Below are 21,866 nucleotides of genomic sequence, written 5' to 3'. Positions count from 1 at the left end.
TGGACAGATTGAAGGCCCTTGAGGTGATTAACCCTGTCTCATCAAGCCGTCCCCTTGTAAAAGAGAGAGAGAGAGAGAGGGGGGGGGGGGGGGAGCAGGAGAGAAAGAGAGAAAAAAAAGGATGGCTTTTTCTCCAATTACGTGGCACCATTAACACCCAGTTCATCATCGATACCTTTCAAATTTACCACCCAGCAGATCTGTTTTCCAAGACAGAAGATGGTGTCTGCTGTACTAAGCTTCATTTGTCAGAGGCATACTTACAGTTACCACTACATCCAAAATTTCAGGATCTGTTGGTGCTCAATACACCCTTTGGCCTCCACAAGTAAAACAGGCTGCCCTTTGGTATTTTCAGCACTGCAGCAGTATTCCAGCTTTACTTGGATAATCTGATACAGGATACTCTTTGATGTGGCAATTAGTGAAGTGACATCATAGTGTTGTGGATATCAACCGGAACCTTCAGAACTTGTAATCTTTGTTTGCTTGGTTAACCAAGGCTGGCCTCAAATGTAGCCTCCAAAAGTGTAAATTTTTCCAACAGTCTGTTGAGTGTTTGGATGTATAATCAGCAAGCTGGTCATCCATCCTACCAAGCATCATGTCTGAGCTATTACAAACATGCACAGGCCCAGACTCTAAAGGAACTGCAATCCATTATGGGAAAAATTAGCTACTATGGCCATTTTATCCCTGGTGTCACAAAACTGTATAACCACTCAATGCACTGCGGAAAATAGGGGTTCTAATCCAGTGGTCCCAAAAGTGTGTGACAGCTTTTTCCATAAGTAAATAAGCCCTCCAATCAGTATCATGTCTTGTCCTGTTTCCATCATGGGAGCTTTTTCTTCTTATCACAGACGTCTCGCAGCATAGTGTTGGGGCAGTGCTACCTCACAAGGAAGCGGATGGCTCCAAGCAGGCATCGGCCGTCGTTTATGAAGTTAAGAAATTTGGTACCTATCTGTATGGCATCAAATTCCAGCTGCTCACTGACCACAACCCATTACTCACATTGTTTGGACTGTGTTCTAGCCTTCCAGACAGGACAGCACAAAGGCTACAACGATGGGCACTGTTCATATTGGCCTATACTTATGGCAAACTTTTACACCTTTATTTGTGAAAATACATTGTTATATTTATGTTTGCATCACAACACCTCACCATGACGCTAAGAATAAAAGGGCTTGCCACACGAAAACATGAAAAGCTATCTGTAATAAATAATAAACAAGTGGTCCTGAAAAATCATGCACACCAAGTGTAAATGTTAAATAAAATGGAAACCCTCTGATGAGGGCACATTAGTGCTGAAACATGTTTGGGTACTTGAAAAAAATTATGTTTTGCATAACTGGCAGACCTCATATCTGACAATTTTAACTGCAAACATGGTAAACACAAGGAGCTGCAAATCCAAAAGATGAATAAGTAGAGCATCAATTTGCTATAAGGGAAACCAAAAATTTTTGATGTACATCTGGCCTAATACTTCATGATCATGTGACCAATGGAAAAATACATAGGGGTATCTTCAAGAAAATGAAGAACAGCCATCTTTGGTGGCATGGACACACAATTCCAGCACACCCAAACACAAAAGCAAAACACAAGTTTTTCTTGAAAGTCAATATAGGTAGTCAGTGACCTACTGGGAGACCAAGGGAATATTAACTAGATCCCTCCATCAGTTCTCAAGATAGTCAACCCCCATCCTGCCCAAGCACACGATTGTGTCAAAATAGAGTCAAAATAGCGAACCCTGCTACATTGTGATACAAATGCTGAGGTGAAGAAGAAGAAGAAGGATTAATACATCAGAAGAAAATAAGAATAACAGGAAACCTACCCATGTACTGAATAGTGCCACAAATGGTTGTAGTGCGACATCCATATTTCAGCCATTTTGCTAGTCCAAAGTCTATCAACTTTAAATGGCCTTCCTCATCCAGTAACAGATTTTCAAGCTTCAGATCACGATATATAATACCAGCATTGTAAAGGAAATCTGAAAATATAAGTAATACTTTTCCAGCAGCACATCACATTAGAATATGTAAAAAATATTTTTAATCAACGAATTGCATTTATTATCAGTATATAACTTGCCCATCACTTACCTATAGGAAACAGAAAATTATACAGAAAGTGATAATGCACATAGTGTAATGATTGTCACTGACTGAAAACAAACTGCAGTCAAGCATATTTTTAGGTAACTTTGTTAATGGATATTACTTGAAGAAAGAAAAAATTATAGTTAGCAGTCTTAATTAAATATCAAACAACATATTGCATACACATTGGCAGTTATACTATCGCTAAAATCATTTCATGAACTTAATGGCTGAAGTTCAAAAACTGAAAAACGTGCTGCCAGATTTTCTCCAATTGTAAATAGTACAAAATATTAACAGCACAGGGGTGTCCTTGAAAACCTTTTGTTATTATCCATCTACACTGTTAGTTTCTAATTGTTTGGCAAATGAATGTATGGTAATTACCTAAAGCCAGAGCAATTTCTGCAACATACACCCTCACAAGTTCTTCTGGTAAGGGTCCATAATCTTGACATATCCGTAATAATTCTCCACCGGCAATATAATCCGTGACTGTAAACAGATTTCAAAACAATCTTCATTTAAATTCTCTTCAACAAATTCGAATTATGGAATACATATGTTGTAAATTATTCTTAGAAAAAATTATGAATCACAACTGAATGCTTAAACACAAACCAATGAACAGCCGTTTTCGATTCTGCCAGAAATATGGACAGTTTACAATAAATGGGTGGTGTCCACAAATTGATTGGATTCTGACTTCATCTTTCACCTGTTCAACAGCATTTTGTGACAAAATCTGAAATGAAATAATTTTACATTAAAGTTATAATTCATATCCAACATATTTCCTACTTTTGAATAACTCTGTTCCATAAAAGTTCAGATGTAACAGTTTTTACTTCTGTAGCAATTACTAACTTTTAATCCCCTTAAAATATTATTTAACTGGACTGTATTACATATACTTTCAGATCCAAATTGTAATTTCACAATTAACTTAATTGAAATGGCAATCAAAGTTTAGTTTCAGCTTTGTCTTCATTATAAAAGCTAAGACACATATGAAAATAATTTGTGTATGGCAAGATTTAGATGAAGCAACATTAGTAGCCCCGATGGATATACAAAAGGAAAATACTAACATATCACTATGTGAAACATTGTCCATGTCCAGTGAAGATGCCTACAGATGGACACTGTCAATATTGTTGGCTGGTTGACTGAATTTATGTAGCAAGCAAACATAAGGCCACTCAATGACAGTCTCTTCCTCAGTTGCTGTTATCTGACTTTCCTCTATCGCTGGACTCCAACTGTCACAGCTCTTCACTGTGTACGTAGTGTTATGAACTATAAATGCATGGTTTCTACTTCCGCAAGGCTTAATGGAACTTCGTTTATTACCAGGCTTACTAAACCTGTGTATAGCAATGATGTGGCCACAGTTCATCAAGCACTGCTACGGATACTACATTTCTCAACCAGTGGCAGTAGCAACTTGACTAGTACCAGGAAATGATCAGGCACTTAATTTTGCAATGTTGTTTCAGTCACAGGTGCTACCAGCCATACTGCCATTTCAGCCACTGAACAAGACTAGGAAGTATATCAAAAATGTCTTGCACTGCCTTTCTTGGCAAGTGATATCAAACAGTCAGACCTCCAATGGGCCTTTTTGTCATCCACAAATCCACAGTTATATTACTTACTTCCAAAGCTAGCCCCCTTGTCCAGAATATCTGTGTTACCATTGTTTGAAATGTTCTCTTTATTATCTCATCATTTTTCCAACAAAATGCATGTGATACCAGCAACACTATAATTCTTACAATACTGAAAGTCAAACACAGTCAGTTACGTATCTTGGAGTGCAGATTTCCAGAAGTTGAGTTGAAAATGTAAATTCTCATGTGAGTGTAGTAAATCATACATAAGAAGTTTAATACTTGATGTAATTATCTACTTATCCCCAGATAAGAATGTCCACACCCAAGCCTAAAAACAAACTGACCACTCCTTGTCTGATATGCTTTGAACAGGGAATGCATTTGAAATTTTCTAAAATAATTTTTCAACAGACTAGTGATACATTGCAGTTGGTTGCTATCATAGATTCTCTAATGACAAACATGTGTTCCACAGCAGTCACTTGGCCTCATTTTCTGCAATCCAAGGCTAGTTCCAGGCATCATTTGCAGCAACATACTTTGGTTCCAAGTTGTCCAGATTGTTTTTCCTTGCATTCCAGATGGGTACATCCACATTACGAAGATGAGTGTTTTATGTTTTTGCATAATAGTCATATTGCAGAAGTATACCTTAGCATGATGGACACCAAGCATCAGCCCCAGTTGATTCAAACTAATAACATTTTAGTCACTGATAATGAGCTGGTCCTGCATACAGTTTTCATACAGTTTTGTTACATGCAACAGTGCAGGACATTCCAGTGACCACCCTTCCACTACTGGTGCATTGGTCTCAACCATAAAGCAGTCTATGTATTTTAGTGTGAGCACTCCCTTGCTCAGCAAGATGGAATCAAAGTTATTGGTGTACATAGAGCTTGATTTGTAAAAAAGAAGGTTATGGTACTGGGACCTTCCAGGTGTTTTTGACTTCTTAAAATGTTATTTTGCTGCTTTTCTGAGCATTTTAGAAATGTGAATACAACATTTGTTTTACGTCATTGCAACTTCAGAAAAAGTTCTATCATATCATATCTCAAAATCTGTGGTTCTGATTTTTTTCCTCAGACATAACAGTACTGCATACTGATGTGTACTGCTAAAAATCAAGTACTGGGTCCATTCTTAGGTCAAGTGCAATTAGTGATGACTTATAATCAGATGTTTTGTTCGTACATTGTCATTTTCAGTTGTAGCTGATCCTTTGGTCAACAATATTTTGGTCTTGAGGCGTATTCCATCTCTGGAATATGATGCGCACACCGTCAATTAATTAGCACCATATGCTGTCATTAAAACAATTCATTTGCATCTGCATCACTGACTGAACGGGTGTTAGGTAAAGCAGTGGATTTTCAGGCCTACATTCGAGAGGTTTCTTGAACAGTAGCAGGGATTCCATGTCACATCAATTATCTTGACAATATCTTTGTCACTAGTCATACAACAGAAGGAAATTTACACAATATATATCATGTTTTTGCAATCCTTGCACAGAAAGGTCTTAGGTGTACTTTTTCCAAATGTGTTTTTCTTCAACCAGTGGTCACTTATTTAGGTTACTTCCTCAGTGAAGAGGGCCTTCAGCACACCACAAAATATGCAAAGGCCATTTGGAATATGCTCTATGTAAAACCATTAAGGATCTTCAAGTATTCCTAAGAAAAATGAATTACTATGTACAAATTATTCTCCAGGCAGCCTCCACAGCTACTTGCTAAATCATCTCTGTAAAAATGGAGTCCCTTTTCAATGCTCTGAAGAGTGGCATAGGGTTTTTCATAAGTTAAAATCAGCCCTCCAATGAGCACACTGCCACGTGACTTACCGGCCTCATTTGTCGTTTGGTGTTGGCAACATATGCATCTCCACATGACATCAGGCCTGTTCTCTTTCATAAAAAAACGAGTTGTTTATGTCAAAGATGCTTACACCAGCTCAAGAACATTATTCACAGATGAAAAAGGAAGCACTGGTAATTATTTATCTCTTTCATAAAAAAAGAGTTGTTTATGTCAAAGATGCTTACACCAGCTCAAGAACATTATTCACAGATGAAAAAGGAAGCACTGGTAATTATTTATGGTGTCCATAAATTTCACATTTTTTGTATGGTCACAAATTTCATCCTATTAGCGACCATTAAGCACTCTTGTCACTTTTTGGAACTAAGGCAATATTGAAAGAATGTAATCATATTGCTTCATTGATAGGCTCTATATTTGACAATTTTTAATATTTCATTCATTATCACACTTACTCTCGACGTTCGAACTCTGAGGCACTTTGTCACAATCCAGAAGATCCCAAACCTGAATTTGAGTTTGTTTCCAGTTCGAGAGTTCGAGAGCCCCGGAGCAATTGCTTGTGATGTCCTCCTCAATTCCTGGGAAGTTGTGACAGCATCTAAGAATGACCAGCTGCTTCAATAGGCTTGCAATATGTCCAGCTGGGCTGGTCTACCGCGCTCTGCAATGCAGAACCAACTGGTCTCTATTAATTTTGTTCATTTTCCATACCAACTTCAGGTTAAGCAAATTGAGCTGCTCATAGCAGAAGAAAATCAGTGCCAGTTGCTGGTGGTGCCATACTCCCTCCAACATCATAGTGCTGACAAAAGCCTTGAGACCAACTTCACAGGCCCTCTCTTGGGGTCCATACACTTAATTGTTGTGGACTCATTCTCCCACTTCCCATATGTCATCCAATTTCAAAACATTTTGCACTCACAATGTAAGTAAACACCTTACCACATCCCCTTTCCATTCAGCCTCAAATGGACTGGCAGAATGATTTGTATGCACTTTCGAGATGCAAATGTTTAAAATCTTGTGGTTTGCTAAGTGCTCCAGTGCTAAATACTTTCCTAGTTTCTTACAAGTCCATGTTCTGCCACTGTAAAAGCCCAGTAGAGCTCCTTCTTGCATGCCCTCACAGGATGCTTCTGGATCATCTCCTGTGTCCATCACGGAACATGAAGCACTTGTAGCCAAACTATTCCATGTGAGTACTCCCCCAAGGACTAGCAACAAAGGAGTGTCCCTTCATCACCCAGTACCATCCCAGAGTGGAAAAACTGAACCACATCCTTCACCCGGGCTTTGATCACCTATCATCATGCCCAGAAATGAGGTAATTCACCAAACTGCCATTCAACCAATACTTGACTATTCCTCCTCAGTCCGGAGTCCTTACCAGGGAGTATTGACAGACTGACAGAGGAAATGAAGAAGATGCAAAGAACAGCAGTGTGTTTTATCACCAATTGATATATTAAGTGCATAACACATGCTTACCAACAGTTTCTCCTGCTGCACACCATTTGCAACAGTGTACCAACTGAATTTTGATGTTTCCCAACTGAATTTTGATGTTTAACATACAATTAAGTTATTGTTTTATGAATTATAGGTAGCATCCTGTAGTTCCAACCTCATTTCAGACCATACTTATAATGTTTATTTTCTCTGCATGGTAAAACTATTATGCTATGAGTGTTTCCCATTTTGTATAAGAGGCAGTCAAATGAAACGTGGTCACTAGTATAAAGTAACAGTAATGATTTTATTAACTAAAAAATGCAGCTATACACAGTACACATACTCAAAAATAGTCACAAAAACTGTTGGCACATTTATGGCAATGTGACACTAGCCAGTCAATTCCATCCTTGAATAAGCAAGTAAGCTGCTGTCGGATCCAGGCCTGGACCCAGTGACACACTTCGTTGTCAGTTGCAAATCGATGTCTGCAAATACGTTGCTTTAGAGGTTCAAACACATGAAAGTCACATGGTGAAAGGTCGAGACTGTACGGTGGATGTTCCAGCATTTCCCACCAAAACTGCTGCAATGTCGTCTCCGTCACATTTGCCGTGTGCGGGTGGAAATTATCATGCAGGAGGATAACGCCATTGGAGAACATGCTTCAGCGTTTTGACCTGATGGCTCGTCTAAGGTTCTGTAAAGTGGCTTGACAATGCTGAGCACTGAGTGTGGTTCCCTGTTCCAGGAACTCTACAAGCAGTGGGCCCTTGTGGTCAAAGGAGGACATCATGAACTTTCCAGCCTTTGATTTCTTTGGAGGTGGCGAAGACCCATGCTTCCACTGGTTGCTCTGACGCTTGCTTTCCAGTTCATAATGGTGACACCATGTTTTGTCACCTGTGACAATACGCAACAGAAAGCCATATTCCTCCTCATGATAACATTGCAGATGACTCCAAGACAGTGCCATTCGAGTACTGCACTGTTCCGCAGTCAGTTTGTGGAGAACCCACTGCGCACAGATTTTTCGAAAGCTCAAGTGTTGAAGCATCATGGTGTGGGCGCTGGCCAGTAACTGGTGGATCTCGTCCATGGTGAATTTGGGGTTTGCGACGTTCGCCTGCCTTATTTCTATATTGATGGTCCTCGGTGTTGACATGCCATGTTGTGATACTGGCTGAAAAAATAGGGGGTGGAAGTGGGATACTGACTACTGTAAATGATGTAGCCAACAGGTGCACAGTTGCATTTCACTGTTCTTTACTTTCACTGTTCACAACACCCCCAATATTACACAGTTATATGGCCAGCGCACTATTGGTTAACTCTCAATAAGCCTCATTAATAGTTTGCAAGCAAACATCCACATACTACTACAAAGGTTTACTGTTGAACATCTATGAGCAGTAAAAGCCTAACCACACAGTTCACAGTTATTGTAGAATGATATAGTACACACTGAACAGAAGCTGTCATTGTTTTAACACACGGCCTAATTGTGTTACACTTGTTTCACAGATGCATTGTTGCTGATCTAACCAATACAGGTTTCTCATCTGAAACTCGGCCATGGACTGACTGTCTCGGGACCAAAAATCGAGCCCTCGTATATCCTCACAATAATAGGCACTGAAACTACACATTGTTTGATGTTTAATTTACAAACATTACAATTAAAACTTATCTCATTAAATTAACTGAATACATCGAAAAATTTGTTCCTTTTAATGGTTTCTTCTACTACAAGGGTTAGGCCAAATTATTTGTTTAAATGATGAAATTAACAGATATCGTTATGCAAACTATACTTTTGACAAAACTGTTAATTACTCTGAAATTAATTAAGGGCTGGCTTTGCTAACATGTTTTCAAATAGAGCAAAATAGAGCCTTTAAGAATACTATTATTAGTTGTTTCTCCAAATGTTTATAATTAGAATGGAACTAATGTTTGTTTGGAACTCAACAATAGAATTTAAGTTACAAAAATATCACTGACTTTCACCCTATAATGAAAGTATTAACTAGGAATAGTCAAAATAAATTAGAATATCAGTTACATACCGGTACATAAAACTAAGCATAATAGTAGATCTGGTGTTAAATTCTTTAAAACTGAGGGTCAACCTTTCTCTTTTATGAAAATGCAGATTATACTCATGTATGTTAATCGTAATCAGGTCAAAAATGAAGAAAATGAATCTTAAGGAGGCAGATGCCAAAACAAGAGGGGAAGTGAAAATATCCCAGCTTCCTTCATCACAGATTGTCCAAGACTAAAGCATTCACTTCTGCAACCATTTCCAGTGTGATGGCATGATGAGCCTGTTCAGGACAAGCATCATCTTCCAGTGACTCATGGCCCTCAAAGAATCATTTGCACCATTCCACAACACTTGAATGACTCAGACTGTACTCTCACCGTACACAGCCTTCGTCCTTTGATACATTTCACGGCCTTCAACTCTCTCCGCCACCAAATATTGAATCACTCCACGTTGTTACTGCTTACTCGCCTGCACGTTTGGTAGTGGACGATAACTTGTGTGACCACCTTCTCTTCGGCATGAAACCACATTGACTAGTTTTCACTTGAATGAACCTCATGTATATGGTTTTCAAGTACAGGCAAACTATTCACAAATACAGTCTGCAGTACAACAGTTTTCACATGAATCTGTGGTAACTTGTGGCAAGTCTCCTTGTTTGTATTGTTTTTCAGATTTCTTGCATATGAGTCTGTACAGCTGGCATCTTTCACCTGATAAATAGTTGGCAAGAATCCATACAGATGTGACATGCATTATTTCTTATCAAGCCTATGGTAATAATACTCATACAGCATAACAATAATCCCCTCCTCCTCCTCCTCCTCCTCTTCTCCTTTTACTTCATGACTAGGCTTTAAACCATGTCCCATCTTTGATGAATAAATAGTGGATAGGGAGTCATGGATGCTTTTCTTCCTACCTTAATGTGAAGTCTAGCATCTAGGATGGCTGCAGTAGGTATCAATACTTCAAAAGCTGAAGAGATGAATGAAAATTTGTACCAAGGATGGGATTCGAACCCAGGTCTCCTACTCAATAAGCAGATGCACTAACCACTATGCCATCCTGACACAATAGATTTGTACAATTATGCGGACTACCCTAGGGCGGTGTGCAAGGGTAGTCCTGCTCACTAGGTAGATGTACTAACCACTATGCCACCCTGGCACAGTGGCTTTGCACTACTGCTAGGTTAGTTCAGGCAGTTGTGTGAAGCTGCCATTCCATAGTGGCATAGTGATTAGCACATATGCCTACTGAGCAGGAGATTTTGGTTCGAATCCCAGCCTTGGTACAAAGTTTCATTCATTGGTTCAGTCTGAATAAATACATATAAGTGTCTGATACTTGAAAGGGTCTCTGGAACCATATAGTATCCCCCATTTTGTTCAATGCTGACATGCTATTCCAATATAGTCAGAGAGCCTCTGCAGTGCTGTTCAAGTTTGGCAGGAATACCAAGTGGGCTGAGGCATGAAAGACAATTTGGATTGAGGAAGGAGGCAAGCTAAGATAGTCCACGCAGTTGCACAAGGCACTGCTCAAGGGTTTAGTTGTTAGCATATCTGCCTAGTGAGCAGGTGACTTAGGTTCAAATCCTGGTCTTGATGCAAATTTTCATTTGTTGCTTCAGTCCACATAAACACATCACCAATGCAAATAGTTACAGATTTCTGTAATCACAACCACCCTATTTGTAGCTACTAATATTCAGCACGAATGATGTTCTTCACAGATTCAGTCACAGGTAATTTACTCGTGCTTTCCTGCAGAAGTAAGATACTGCTCATTTAATTTCTTTTCTACCCTGTCAATTGCTGCAGACTTAACAAAATTCTGGCCATTTTTGCTTTGGAGTGTCACTGACTACAGTTGATGTGATGAGTAAAAAACAAATAACTTAAAATGAGGTCACTTTGACATCCAGAAGAGACTGGTGACCTTGATATCTACATAAATCATAGAATTCACAGCAGTGGTCACATTTTCTTTTATTTTTTAAGATAATCACACAGTCACTAGCTCAAAAACTAGCTCTACTTCTGGTGCCCAAGTCTTAACAATTTACTGAGAATTATTTGGAAAATAGTTATGATAACACCACTGTAAGTCTCTTAATTGTATTACCCAAATGAAATCAACAGGAGTATTTCAAAGAACTATATGTTGGCCAGGGGATCTGCAGTCAGCCAAGCTGATAACTTTTCTGAAACTTCAATGAACGTAATCAGTATAATAATAATCTCCTATAAAGTAGAATTTGATTAATGGCTACTATTTTACTACCTATCTGTCTCATAAATGAACATTGTGGATAACAAAGTGAATACAAAATCAAATAATTTTACATCACTGCTTCACAGATTTGTTGCCAAAATTGATATTTTTCCAGCCACATACAATTTTCAGTATGTCACCTCACACACAATTCAAACATGTAGTGCCCACAATGTTTGTAATGCGGAATTCTATGGTCCTCTACTCTATGATACACACTACAACAGATTAGCATAAATACAGTTAAACTGAGTCTACATCTCAGAACCAAGATGTCTTCACTGAACATTTCTGTCTGTATTTTAAAGGCTTCACATAGTTAAACTCTTCTAGGTGATACACTGCTCACACATATTAAGGAACATAAACTATATTCCATAGAGAATAATGGTTTTCATTCCACTTACCTGAGACTTGGAGAGAATTTTCAGAGCATATTTCTGATTGGTATCTCTCTTACAAGCTAAGTATACTTTTCCAAATGCTCCACTTGATATAGTGTCAAATACCTGAAACGGAAAGAAATAGAAAGTAAATGTAAGATACAAGGTCAATAAATAAAAATACAAATTATTGAATCAGTTTTGAGAAAAAATGTGTTGAGTCTACAACATGCATTACATAAAAGTCGAAAACAAAAATGCATGGGAAACTGGAGAGAAGGAATAGATAAACAGCTGACATTATTTTATCGCAAATTTTATCACTGAAATTCAATAATAACAGAAATGTGCACACAAATTATCTCTCAGACCCTCTGCAACTCCTGAAAAAAGCTGCATTAAAAGAAAATATAGCCTATTCACAATGTCAGAGTACAGAATCAAACAAATTGAAATTATTTACTGGCAGAGATAGTACAAAACTGGAACAGCAGTACAGGGGCTGAAAAGATGAGGAAGAGTATAAGAGAAAAAAAAGTTCAAACTGAAAAGTAGAAGTGAAGTACAGAAAACACAAACACACAAAGATAAATTGAAAGAAAAAAAATTAAGTGCAGTAGAGCAAGATAAATTAACTGCTGTAAGTAAAAAGTGATAAATGGAAAACTTCACCTAGAAGTAAAGAAATGTTTCAACAGAGCTGTCAGGAACATTTCAAAAGCATTACACAGTGTGTGGATAACTATTAGCATGGTATTTTCAGTCTGACTATTACATTAGCTGTGAGACAAAAATTAGACAGCCATTTTCACACCATTGAGAAAACTTTGTCTTCAATAAGTGTCAGCACTCATCACTGGCCTGTGCTGTCCCTTGGTACCAGTGTGCGATCTTGACTAATAATGTAGTTTCATATTTTGTTCCAAAATGTCATGAGGTTCATGAGTCCACAGCTGTTCGACATGATAGCGAGGAGGTCTCTCAACCTGGATGGCAACTGGCACAATATGGCATCCTCCATCATAATGTCCCAAAGGCTATCATCTTCCAAAAGTCCCATCACTTCACATGCTTCCTGGAACGTGGCTTTTTCCTGTCCAGCAACTATTTCGAGGGCCTGAAAATTGATATGGTCCAGACACATGTCAGGAGCAAGTACACACAATAAGAGTGTTACATGCACAGTGTAAATACTGCCCAGGGCATTTGCCACCTTCATACAATGCCAAACTTCAGTGGCGACACCCTGCACGAAGCACTTCCATTCTTTCCGTGACACATTCCATGTGTAATATTTTGGCACTTCCACACACAGCAATGTTTGGGCAACATAGTCCATTTGGCACAGATGAAAAAATGCAGTGAGGGCAGCAGAGGGCAGTGTTGATACTCGATCACGCAAGTTGTTCTCAATGAAGTACACGCCCACACCACTGGGAAGATACACCATGAGATGTGTCACTGTTGGGTGTCTCTTGTGAAATGGCAAGCCCAATATCCATCTTGCACTTTCTTGCTGCTCACATCTACACTTCAATGGGTCAATGAAAGAATAGCCATCACGATTCACAATAAATATCATCTGGTCACTGCTTTTTTTATGTACACTGACAAAAAAAAGTCACAACACCAAAAAGTAATTAATGTAGAGTAATTAAATTTGGGGAATACATTTGTTTAGGCAACATGTGTAAGTAATTAACATTGCTAGATCACAGGCTAATGTATGCATGAGATACATTGGAGGTAATGGTATGTCCCATTACGTACAATGCTGGGGTGCTTGCCAATATCGGAGAGCCCTGGCAGTAGTGACAATATGTAAGGGAAAAATGAATTGAAGTTTGTGTTGGGGAGGGCACTCAGCTTAGGTAGTTTGTGCAGTAATGTTGACCACTGTACTGCAGTGGTGTAACGGTTAGTATTTCTGCCTAGCAAGCAAGAGGAAAGTCCCGGCCACAGCACAAATTTTAATTCATTTCGTCTGCTTCAATCATTAATTTTAGAAGTAATAATAATGCACACAAGGATCTATTGCTAAATCTCTTCAGTTTGTATAATTTAGAAGCCACAGCATACGATATCACCAGGTATGGAGATGGGTGTGAGACAACAATCAGGTGTTTATTAACAAAGAGACCTGTAGTTATGAGGTTGAAGTAACAGATACCAGTTTCTCTGTCTACATGGCAATCAAGCTCTTACTAAAAAATACGGTTAGGAAAAAACATAACAGAGGAAACTATATAGAAACAAGATACATTAATGAAAGTAGCCTTAGGAATCTTCACAGCATGTTGCATGGTGTTGAAGTCCACAGCTCGTGGTCTAGTGGCTAGTGCTGCTGCCTCTGGATCACGGTGTCACGGGTTTGATTCCCGGCTGGGTTGGGGATTTTCTCTGCCCAGGGACTGGGTGTTTGTGTTGTTCTTGTGTTGTCCTCATCATTTCATCATCCTCATCCTCATTTATGTAACAGGGTGGTGACAGAAAGGGCATCTGGCCTCCCCTTAAATTAACACTGCCAAATCTGATCATACCCATGCCGACCCTGCGAAACTGTTGGACAAAGGCATCAGGAAGAGAAGAAAGGGAGAAGTTGCATAGTGTTGAATGTGACAGAGAGACAAATAAAACTGTAGACTCTAAATATTATCCATTTTTCTCTGATTATAAATACTGCTTTGATGTCACTTTCCCCCTTAGAAAAGTAAAAATCTCTCTCAAATCTAACTAATGGTTTACTGTGGGAATTAAGAAATCTGCAGGCACTTTTAGAAATCTGGGTTGGCATTCAAAGTGTCATGCAGCATTAAAGCCATATCTTAAGTGCTACAGGAAAGTCTACAGAAAAATTATTAATGCAGCAAAAAAACTGAACAATGATTTAAAAAATGTTCAAATGTGTGTGAAATCTTACGGGACTTAACTGCTAAGGTCATCAGTTCCTAAGTTTACACACTACTTAACCTAAATTATCCTAAGGACAAACACACACACCCATGCCCAAGGGAGGACTCGAACCTCCGCCGGGACCAGCCTCACAGACAATGATTTAATTATCAGAAAAGGCAGCAACAAAACCAAATCAGTCTGGAAGGTCATAATCATAACATAGGTAAAACCAAAGTGACAAACAATAATCTTACCATAAAAAAGGAAGGAAAAGTTGTTGAAGACCCTCTTTGTGTTGCCAATATGTTCAATATCTATTACATTAACACTGCTCAAAATCTCATTAAGACCCTGTGGAACTCAAAAGTTAGTAAGTCAAAAGTTCCCACAAATGAAAAGACGATGGTTTTGTATCCCGTTACGCATTCAGAAGTAAGAAATGCAATCAATAAGCAGAAAAATAAAATGTCCTGTGGATGTGATGGTACTCCTGAAAAGGTCACAAAACATATATGGTTATAGGCTATGCCCATTCCAAGGTTCATCCAAATCCACCCAGCCGCTTCAGTGTGAAGTAGTGACAAACATACTAACTAGACAAAAAACGAAAATAAGTATTTCCTACTTTGGTGCAGCGTAAATTTTTTTATTTGTATGTGCAACAACATCTGTCACGTGTGTACCTGTCACCAGTGGATACACTCATATATCATAAATCCAGCATCACTAAAAGCCCACCATGTTCTTCATGTACAGGCACGATGTCTCTGTCATACAGCATTTAAATAAAGACTGTCGTGTGTCTTCAAGCATCTCAGAAGCCATAACATACGACTGAGACTCAGTGGTTAAAACACAATGAGCTTTCATGGAAGAGAACTGTATTAATTATGTTGAATCATATTATGTAGTGCATATTAAACAATAAAATCATTTTCACAAATACGATACAGTTTGAAAGTAAGAGTAAATAGCTTTGCTACGAGTAATTATTGTTCAAGATTTGGCACTCTATAAATATCATGTACTATACATTTTTAAAAGTAGCCCATGTTTTAATTCACTGTATAAGCCAATCCCTTCAAAATCTGTACAGCCATTTCTGCGTGAAGGAGTAACAAACATACTCGCACACACACTTTCACACTTATAATACATATGTGATAACAGGTACCTGCATGCTATAAAAATAGGGGCCTATTTATGGTGAAAAAGAGAGTACTTCAGTCACTGAATCTAAATAACAAACATACATGTGCACTCCATTGTTATTGGGACTGAACCTTGCTGCCACCATTGGGAAGCAATTGTGCAGTGGCCTATGATTTAAATGTGGCATCATTACTGTCACATTTACTCCCTGGAAACTCAGTTTCACTTGTCTCACTGTATTTAAAATACTCTGGATTGTGAAACTTCTACACAGATTAAAAATGTGTGTTGGGCTAGGACTATAAGCCAGAGACTTGTCTTTCATGGGCAATGTTCTTACTACCTAAGCTATTCAGACAACTCTTGATGCACCTTGTCAACTTCAAATCTGCCTGTTTCTCTCTTATATCTCAATATTTCAGACTGATTTTGCTTTATTCTTAGGCTAAAACCACACCACAAACCATGGTAGAACTTCACATGGAGGGATGGCTTGTATATCTCAACGATACCAGTAACAGTGCTATAAACGCAGTCACATCATCTACATCTACGTCTATACTTTGCAAACCATCATGAGGTGCATGGCAGAGGATGCATCCCACTGTACCAGTTCTTACAGTTTCTTCCCATTCCATATATGGAGCACAGGAAGAAATATTGTTTGAATGCCTCTGTGAATGTAGTAATTATTCTAATTTTATCCTCACGATCCTCAAGTGAGCAATACACAGGGGATTGCAGTACATTCCTAGTCATCATTTAAAGCTGGTTCTTGAAACTTTGTTAGCAGACTTTCTTGGGACACTTTACATCTATCTTCAAGAGTCTTCCAGTTCAGTTCCTTCAGTATCTCTGTGATACTGTCTCACAGATTAAACAAACCTGTGACCATGCAAGCTTCCCTTCTCTATATATACTCAATATTCCCTGATAATACTTTTTGGTCCAGGTCCCACACATTTGAGCAATATTCTAGAATCAGTCACAAGAGTGATTTGTAAGCTATCTTCTTTGTAGACTGACTGTACTTCCCCCTTATTCTCCCAATAAACGGAAGTGATCATTCAATTTCATACTACTGCAAAGTGCTACATCCAGGTATTTGTATGAGTTGGCCAATTCCAACAGTGCCTAACTGATATTATATAGTCATTGGATACTATGTTTTCTTCATTTTGTGAAGTGCACAATTTTACATTTCTGAACATTTAATGCAAGTTGCCAGTCTTTGCACCATTTTGAAATCTTATCAAGATCTGACTGAATATTTATGCAGCTTCTTTCAGATACTACTTCATTACAGATAACTGCATCATTTACAAAAAGCCTTAGCACACAATGAATATTACCTGCAAGGTCATTAATATACAAGATGAACAGCAAGTTTTCCAACACAATTCCCAGAGGCACACCTGAAGTTACTTCTACATCTGACAACTCTCCATCCAAGATAACACGCTGCATCCTCCCTACCAGTAAGTCCTCCATCCAATCACAAATTTCACTTGATACTCCGATGATCACACTTTTGACAATAAGTGTAGGTGTGGTACTGAGTTAAATGCTTTTTGAAAATCAAAAAATACTGCATCTACCTGACTGCCTTGACCCAAGCTTTGATGTTTTCGGAATCAATGCTGGTTGGCATTGAGGAGGTCATTCTGTTCAGAGCACAGAAAATGTTATAAGATTCTATAACTAATAAATGTCAAGGATATTGGACTGTAGTTTTGTGGATCAATTTTACTACTCTAGACAGGTGTGATACGTGCTTTTTTTCAGGAATTGGATATAGTTTTTTGTTTGAGGGTTCTACAATATATTATAGTTAGAAGAGGGGCTGACTCATCCACAAATTCAGTATAGAATAACATCATAACATCAGAGAGGTATTTGGGAGAGGCCACAGAAAGATATTGTTCCTGAAGAGAAACAGCAGTCTTTTCAGTGGTCACAGAGCAACAGTCTGGATGACTGATAGATCTGACCTTTTAATATTAGTCAACTTGGCTTTTCTATGCCAGTACTATGAATGGCTGAAAGCAAAGGGAAGCTACATTTGTTATATTTCCTGGAGCCCTGCAGCTGTACTTTATGGGTTAATGATGATGGCGTCCTCCCAGGTAAAATATTCCATAGTTAAAATGGCACCTCATTTGGATCTCTGGGTAGGAACTACTCAGGAGGATGTTGTCATACTGCCTTTGCACAAGTCAGAGAATAGAATGTTTGATACTTTAAAGGGAAGAAAGAGAAATGGATTGGTTGAAGTTGGATACAGAGAGGCAACAAAAGTCATGAGATACCTTCTAATATCATGTCAGACCTCCTTCTGCCCAGCATAGTACAACAATTCGACATGGCACGGGCTCAAGCCATGCCGCCTCTATAGCCATCCACAATTGTGAAAGTGTTGCCAGTGCAGGATTTTGTGCGAAACTGACCTCTCAATTATGTCCCGTAAATGGTCAATGGGAGTCATGTCGGGAAATCTGGATGGCCAAATCCTTCACTCAAACTGACCACAATGTTCTTCAAACCAGTCGTGAACAACTGTGACCTGGTGACATGGCTGTCAACATGGAATTCATGAATGGCTGCAAATTGTCGCCAAGTAACCAAACATAACCAGTTCCAGTCAGTGATTGGTTCAGTTGGATCATTCCATTTAAACACAGATCACTGTGTAATCCAGCTACCATCAGCTTGCCACCACTGGCTTGCATAGTGCCTTGATGACAACTTGGATCCATGACTTTGTGGGACCTGCACCACATCAAACCCTAACATCAGCTCTTACCATCTGAAACAGGCACTCATCTGATAGAGACTCATCTGACCAGGTCACAGTTTTCCAATCATCTAGTGTCCAACCAATATGATCATGAGCCCTGGAGGTGGACTGCAGGCAATGTCAAGCTGTTACCAAACACACTGGTGTTCATTGTCTGCTTTCATAGCCCATTAATGCCAAATTTCACCACACTGTCCTAATGGATATGTTCGTCATACATCCCACATTGATTTCTGCTGTTATTCCACACAGTGTTGCTTGTCCGTTAAATCTGACAACTCTACGGAAACTCCATTGCTATTGTTCATTATGTGAAGGCTATTGGCCACTTCGTTGTCCGTGGTAAGGGGTAATGCCTGAAATTTGGTATTCTCAGCAAACTTGGCAGCTAATCTCAGAATATTAAATTCCCTATTGATTTCCAAAATGGAATGTCGCATGAGTCTAGCTCAAACTACTATTCCACATTCAAAATCTGTTAATTTCCATACTCACGTTGAAAACCTTTTCATATAAATCATCTGAGTACAAACAACAGATCTGCCAACACACTGACCTTTTACACCTTGTGTATACAACACTATTGCCATCTCTATAAGTGCATATTGCTATCCCCTGACTTTTGTCACCTCAATGTATAGTTAGGGAAGTGTGGCAGCAGGAGGAAGAGGATCTCTGGTCAGGTGAGTACAAGGTTATCAACACAATATGCAGTAGTGGTAATGCAGGAGTAGATCTAATAATAAACAATAATATAGGAATTAATGTCAACCACTACAAACAGCATAATAACCAAACCATCACAGCAAGATAGACACAAAACCACAACCCACCACAGTTTTAAAAGTAAAGTATATGGACCAACTACCTACACATATGATGAAGATTCTGAAAAAATGTATGATGAAATAAAAGAAATTATTCAGAATGTTAAGGGAAATAAAAATGTAATTGTGTTAGAGGCTGGATTTTTACAGTAGCAAAAGGAAGAAAAGGAAAAAAATAAAAAGAGAATGTGGGGGAGAAATGAAAGGAAAAGTTTCCTGGTAGAATTTTGCGCAGAGTTCAATGAAATCATTGTTGACACATTGTTTAAGAAGCATCATAGTATGCTGTATACATGGAAGAGACCGGGAGACATTGGAAGGGTTCACAGATTATATAATGGATAACAAAGATTTAGAAATCAAATTTTAAATTGTGAAACTTTTCTAGTAGCAGATGTGGTCTTTGGTCATAAAATGATGGTTGCAAAATGCATATTAAAGCTGAAAAAATTGAAAAAAGATAGTACATTAAGGAAAGGCGACCTGAAAAAGATGAAACAAACAAATTGTGTTAAGAGTTTCAAAGGGGACAGTAGGCAACAATTAACTGAAAAAGGCAAAATAAAGACTTAAAAGATGATTTGGTAGCTTTGCAAGGTGGCAACTTACACGGGTCATGCACTGGGAGTGCTAGGCCCACATCAATTACCACGTTGCAGTTTTGAATAAGTAATTAGGACAGTAATGGCACATAGCAGCACTGATGTGAACAATTTTACAGTTCCTCACCCTATGCTAACAGAGGTGGCTAAAGGGTGAGCAATGAGAATTTACTGCATTGTGTTAAGTGCAAATAATTTTGCAGACAGAGTTTTATACAGGAGTTTGCTCAGGGAGCCAGTGGCACGAAGCTAGCTGCACATTAGCTCGAAGGTTGAATTTTAAAGTGTCTCCAGTGGCAGCGCTTTGATGTGGCACCACGGGCAGGCAGTGTTTCTGGCTAAACACAGTGAGATAAGCAGAACTTCTCTCCAAAACAAGTACGCTGGGAGATGCTGTTTCTCCTCTCAGCTATGTCTCCCTGGGTTCACAAAAGCACCACGGGTGACACTGCCAGTGAGGAACAGAATGTGTCTGTTTAGACACTGGTACCAAGGAAGCACCTGGAAAGTTTTTTGAATGAGCTGCGTCTCCCATACGCCACCACAATTGGTCAGATCAGTGTGACATTAGCCGTGTTTCCTGTACACCTGCAGTCGGGTGGGAGAGGCATTCATTGGTTAAAAATTTGTTAAAATGTTACGACTGGACAGCTGCAGTAGCAGAGTGGCAAGCTGCACTAGATTTTGGTAGAAATGAGACACTCATGTTTCGGTGTCTGCCTGATAAGGGCACAGTACTCTGTACCGTGCAATATGGAGTTATTGTGGAGTAGCTTGTATCTTATCCAGAACTCTGGATAATATCACAAAATTGTGTCATGCATGTGCAGAGCAGTAATTGCTATAACATCATGCCTGATATGCATAACAGCATGATGAAGACAGCCAGCTGGGAACCCTGTTCTTGAGCAGCAGAGTAGAATAGGTAATATAGGCAGCACTGCCCATAGCACATCAGTCTTGCAGTTTACAGAAGTTAAACATGTGGCCATTGATCCATTGAGCATTGCAGCACATTCTCATATTTAGTTATGTGATTAGATTCTGATGGAAAGAACGTGACCTAGAATCTTGTGCTCTCATCCAGTTAAGGGGAATTGACAATCTGCATTTCTAGGTTTAATAGTTGTGGATTTGTGTTATTCTCCTTTCTCTTTATTAAGATATTAATTTGTCCACACTCAAGAGATATCACCTCATTAATTCAATTTGTTCATATGTGTAAATTGTGGAACAGAATAAATCTGAGCATATTTCCTAGCATTTCAGGCTACATGTATTGACACTCCAACCCTTTCAATGACCAAGTCGCAAATTTTGGTGGGGTTAACTTTACGTTCATAATTTACATGCGCAACTACTTTCTATGAGGCAAGTGACCTCACCCAATCCAACTCTTCAACAGAGGCCTCAATTGCATAGTCAGATGTCATTAAGCAAGAATTACATTCGGGGAATATATAATACACACATCAAAAAAAGTTTTGCATCACCACAGTTTCAAGAGTTTTGGAACCTGTACAGAAAATTGGAATAGAGATCAACATAAACATCATTTCTGGCCTTTTCATTGCTCATGAAAACTACACACTGCATGTTGTATCACCGTACAGTGAGACCTTCAGAGGTGGTGGTCCAGACTGCAGTACACACCAGTACCTCTAATACCCAGTAGCACGTCCTCTTGCATTGATGCATACCTGCATTCGTCATCACTACTATCCACAAGTTCATCAAGGCACAGTTGGTCCAGATTGTCCCACTCCCCAATGGCGATTCGGGGTAGATCCCTCAGAGTGGTTGGTGGGTGATGTGGTCCATAAACAGCCCTTTCAGTCTATCTCAGGCATGTTCGAT

At 38.9% G+C, this 21,866-nt stretch overlaps 1 protein-coding gene across 1 annotated transcript in view; it reads right to left on the bottom strand.

Annotated features, from left to right (window-relative positions):
- LOC126198562 (serine/threonine-protein kinase S6KL) overlaps positions 1-21,866 on the bottom strand; it is a 71,773-nt gene that overhangs the window by 7,229 nt on the left and 42,678 nt on the right. Inside the window, exons 4-7 of the mRNA XM_049935032.1 lie at positions 11,761-11,862; positions 2,745-2,868; positions 2,511-2,618; positions 1,856-2,014 (exon numbers count right to left, since the gene is read on the bottom strand). Of these exons, the coding sequence (XP_049790989.1) occupies positions 1,856-2,014; positions 2,511-2,618; positions 2,745-2,868; positions 11,761-11,862 (493 nt within the window). The remainder of the gene's footprint in view (positions 1-1,855; positions 2,015-2,510; positions 2,619-2,744; positions 2,869-11,760; positions 11,863-21,866) is intronic.

This window comes from Schistocerca nitens, chromosome 1, assembly GCF_023898315.1.
Source record: "Schistocerca nitens isolate TAMUIC-IGC-003100 chromosome 1, iqSchNite1.1, whole genome shotgun sequence".
NCBI lineage: Eukaryota > Metazoa > Arthropoda > Insecta > Orthoptera > Acrididae > Schistocerca > Schistocerca nitens.
Note: the sequence above shows the minus strand (reverse complement) of the source record. Positions and strands in the feature narration are given on the sequence as shown.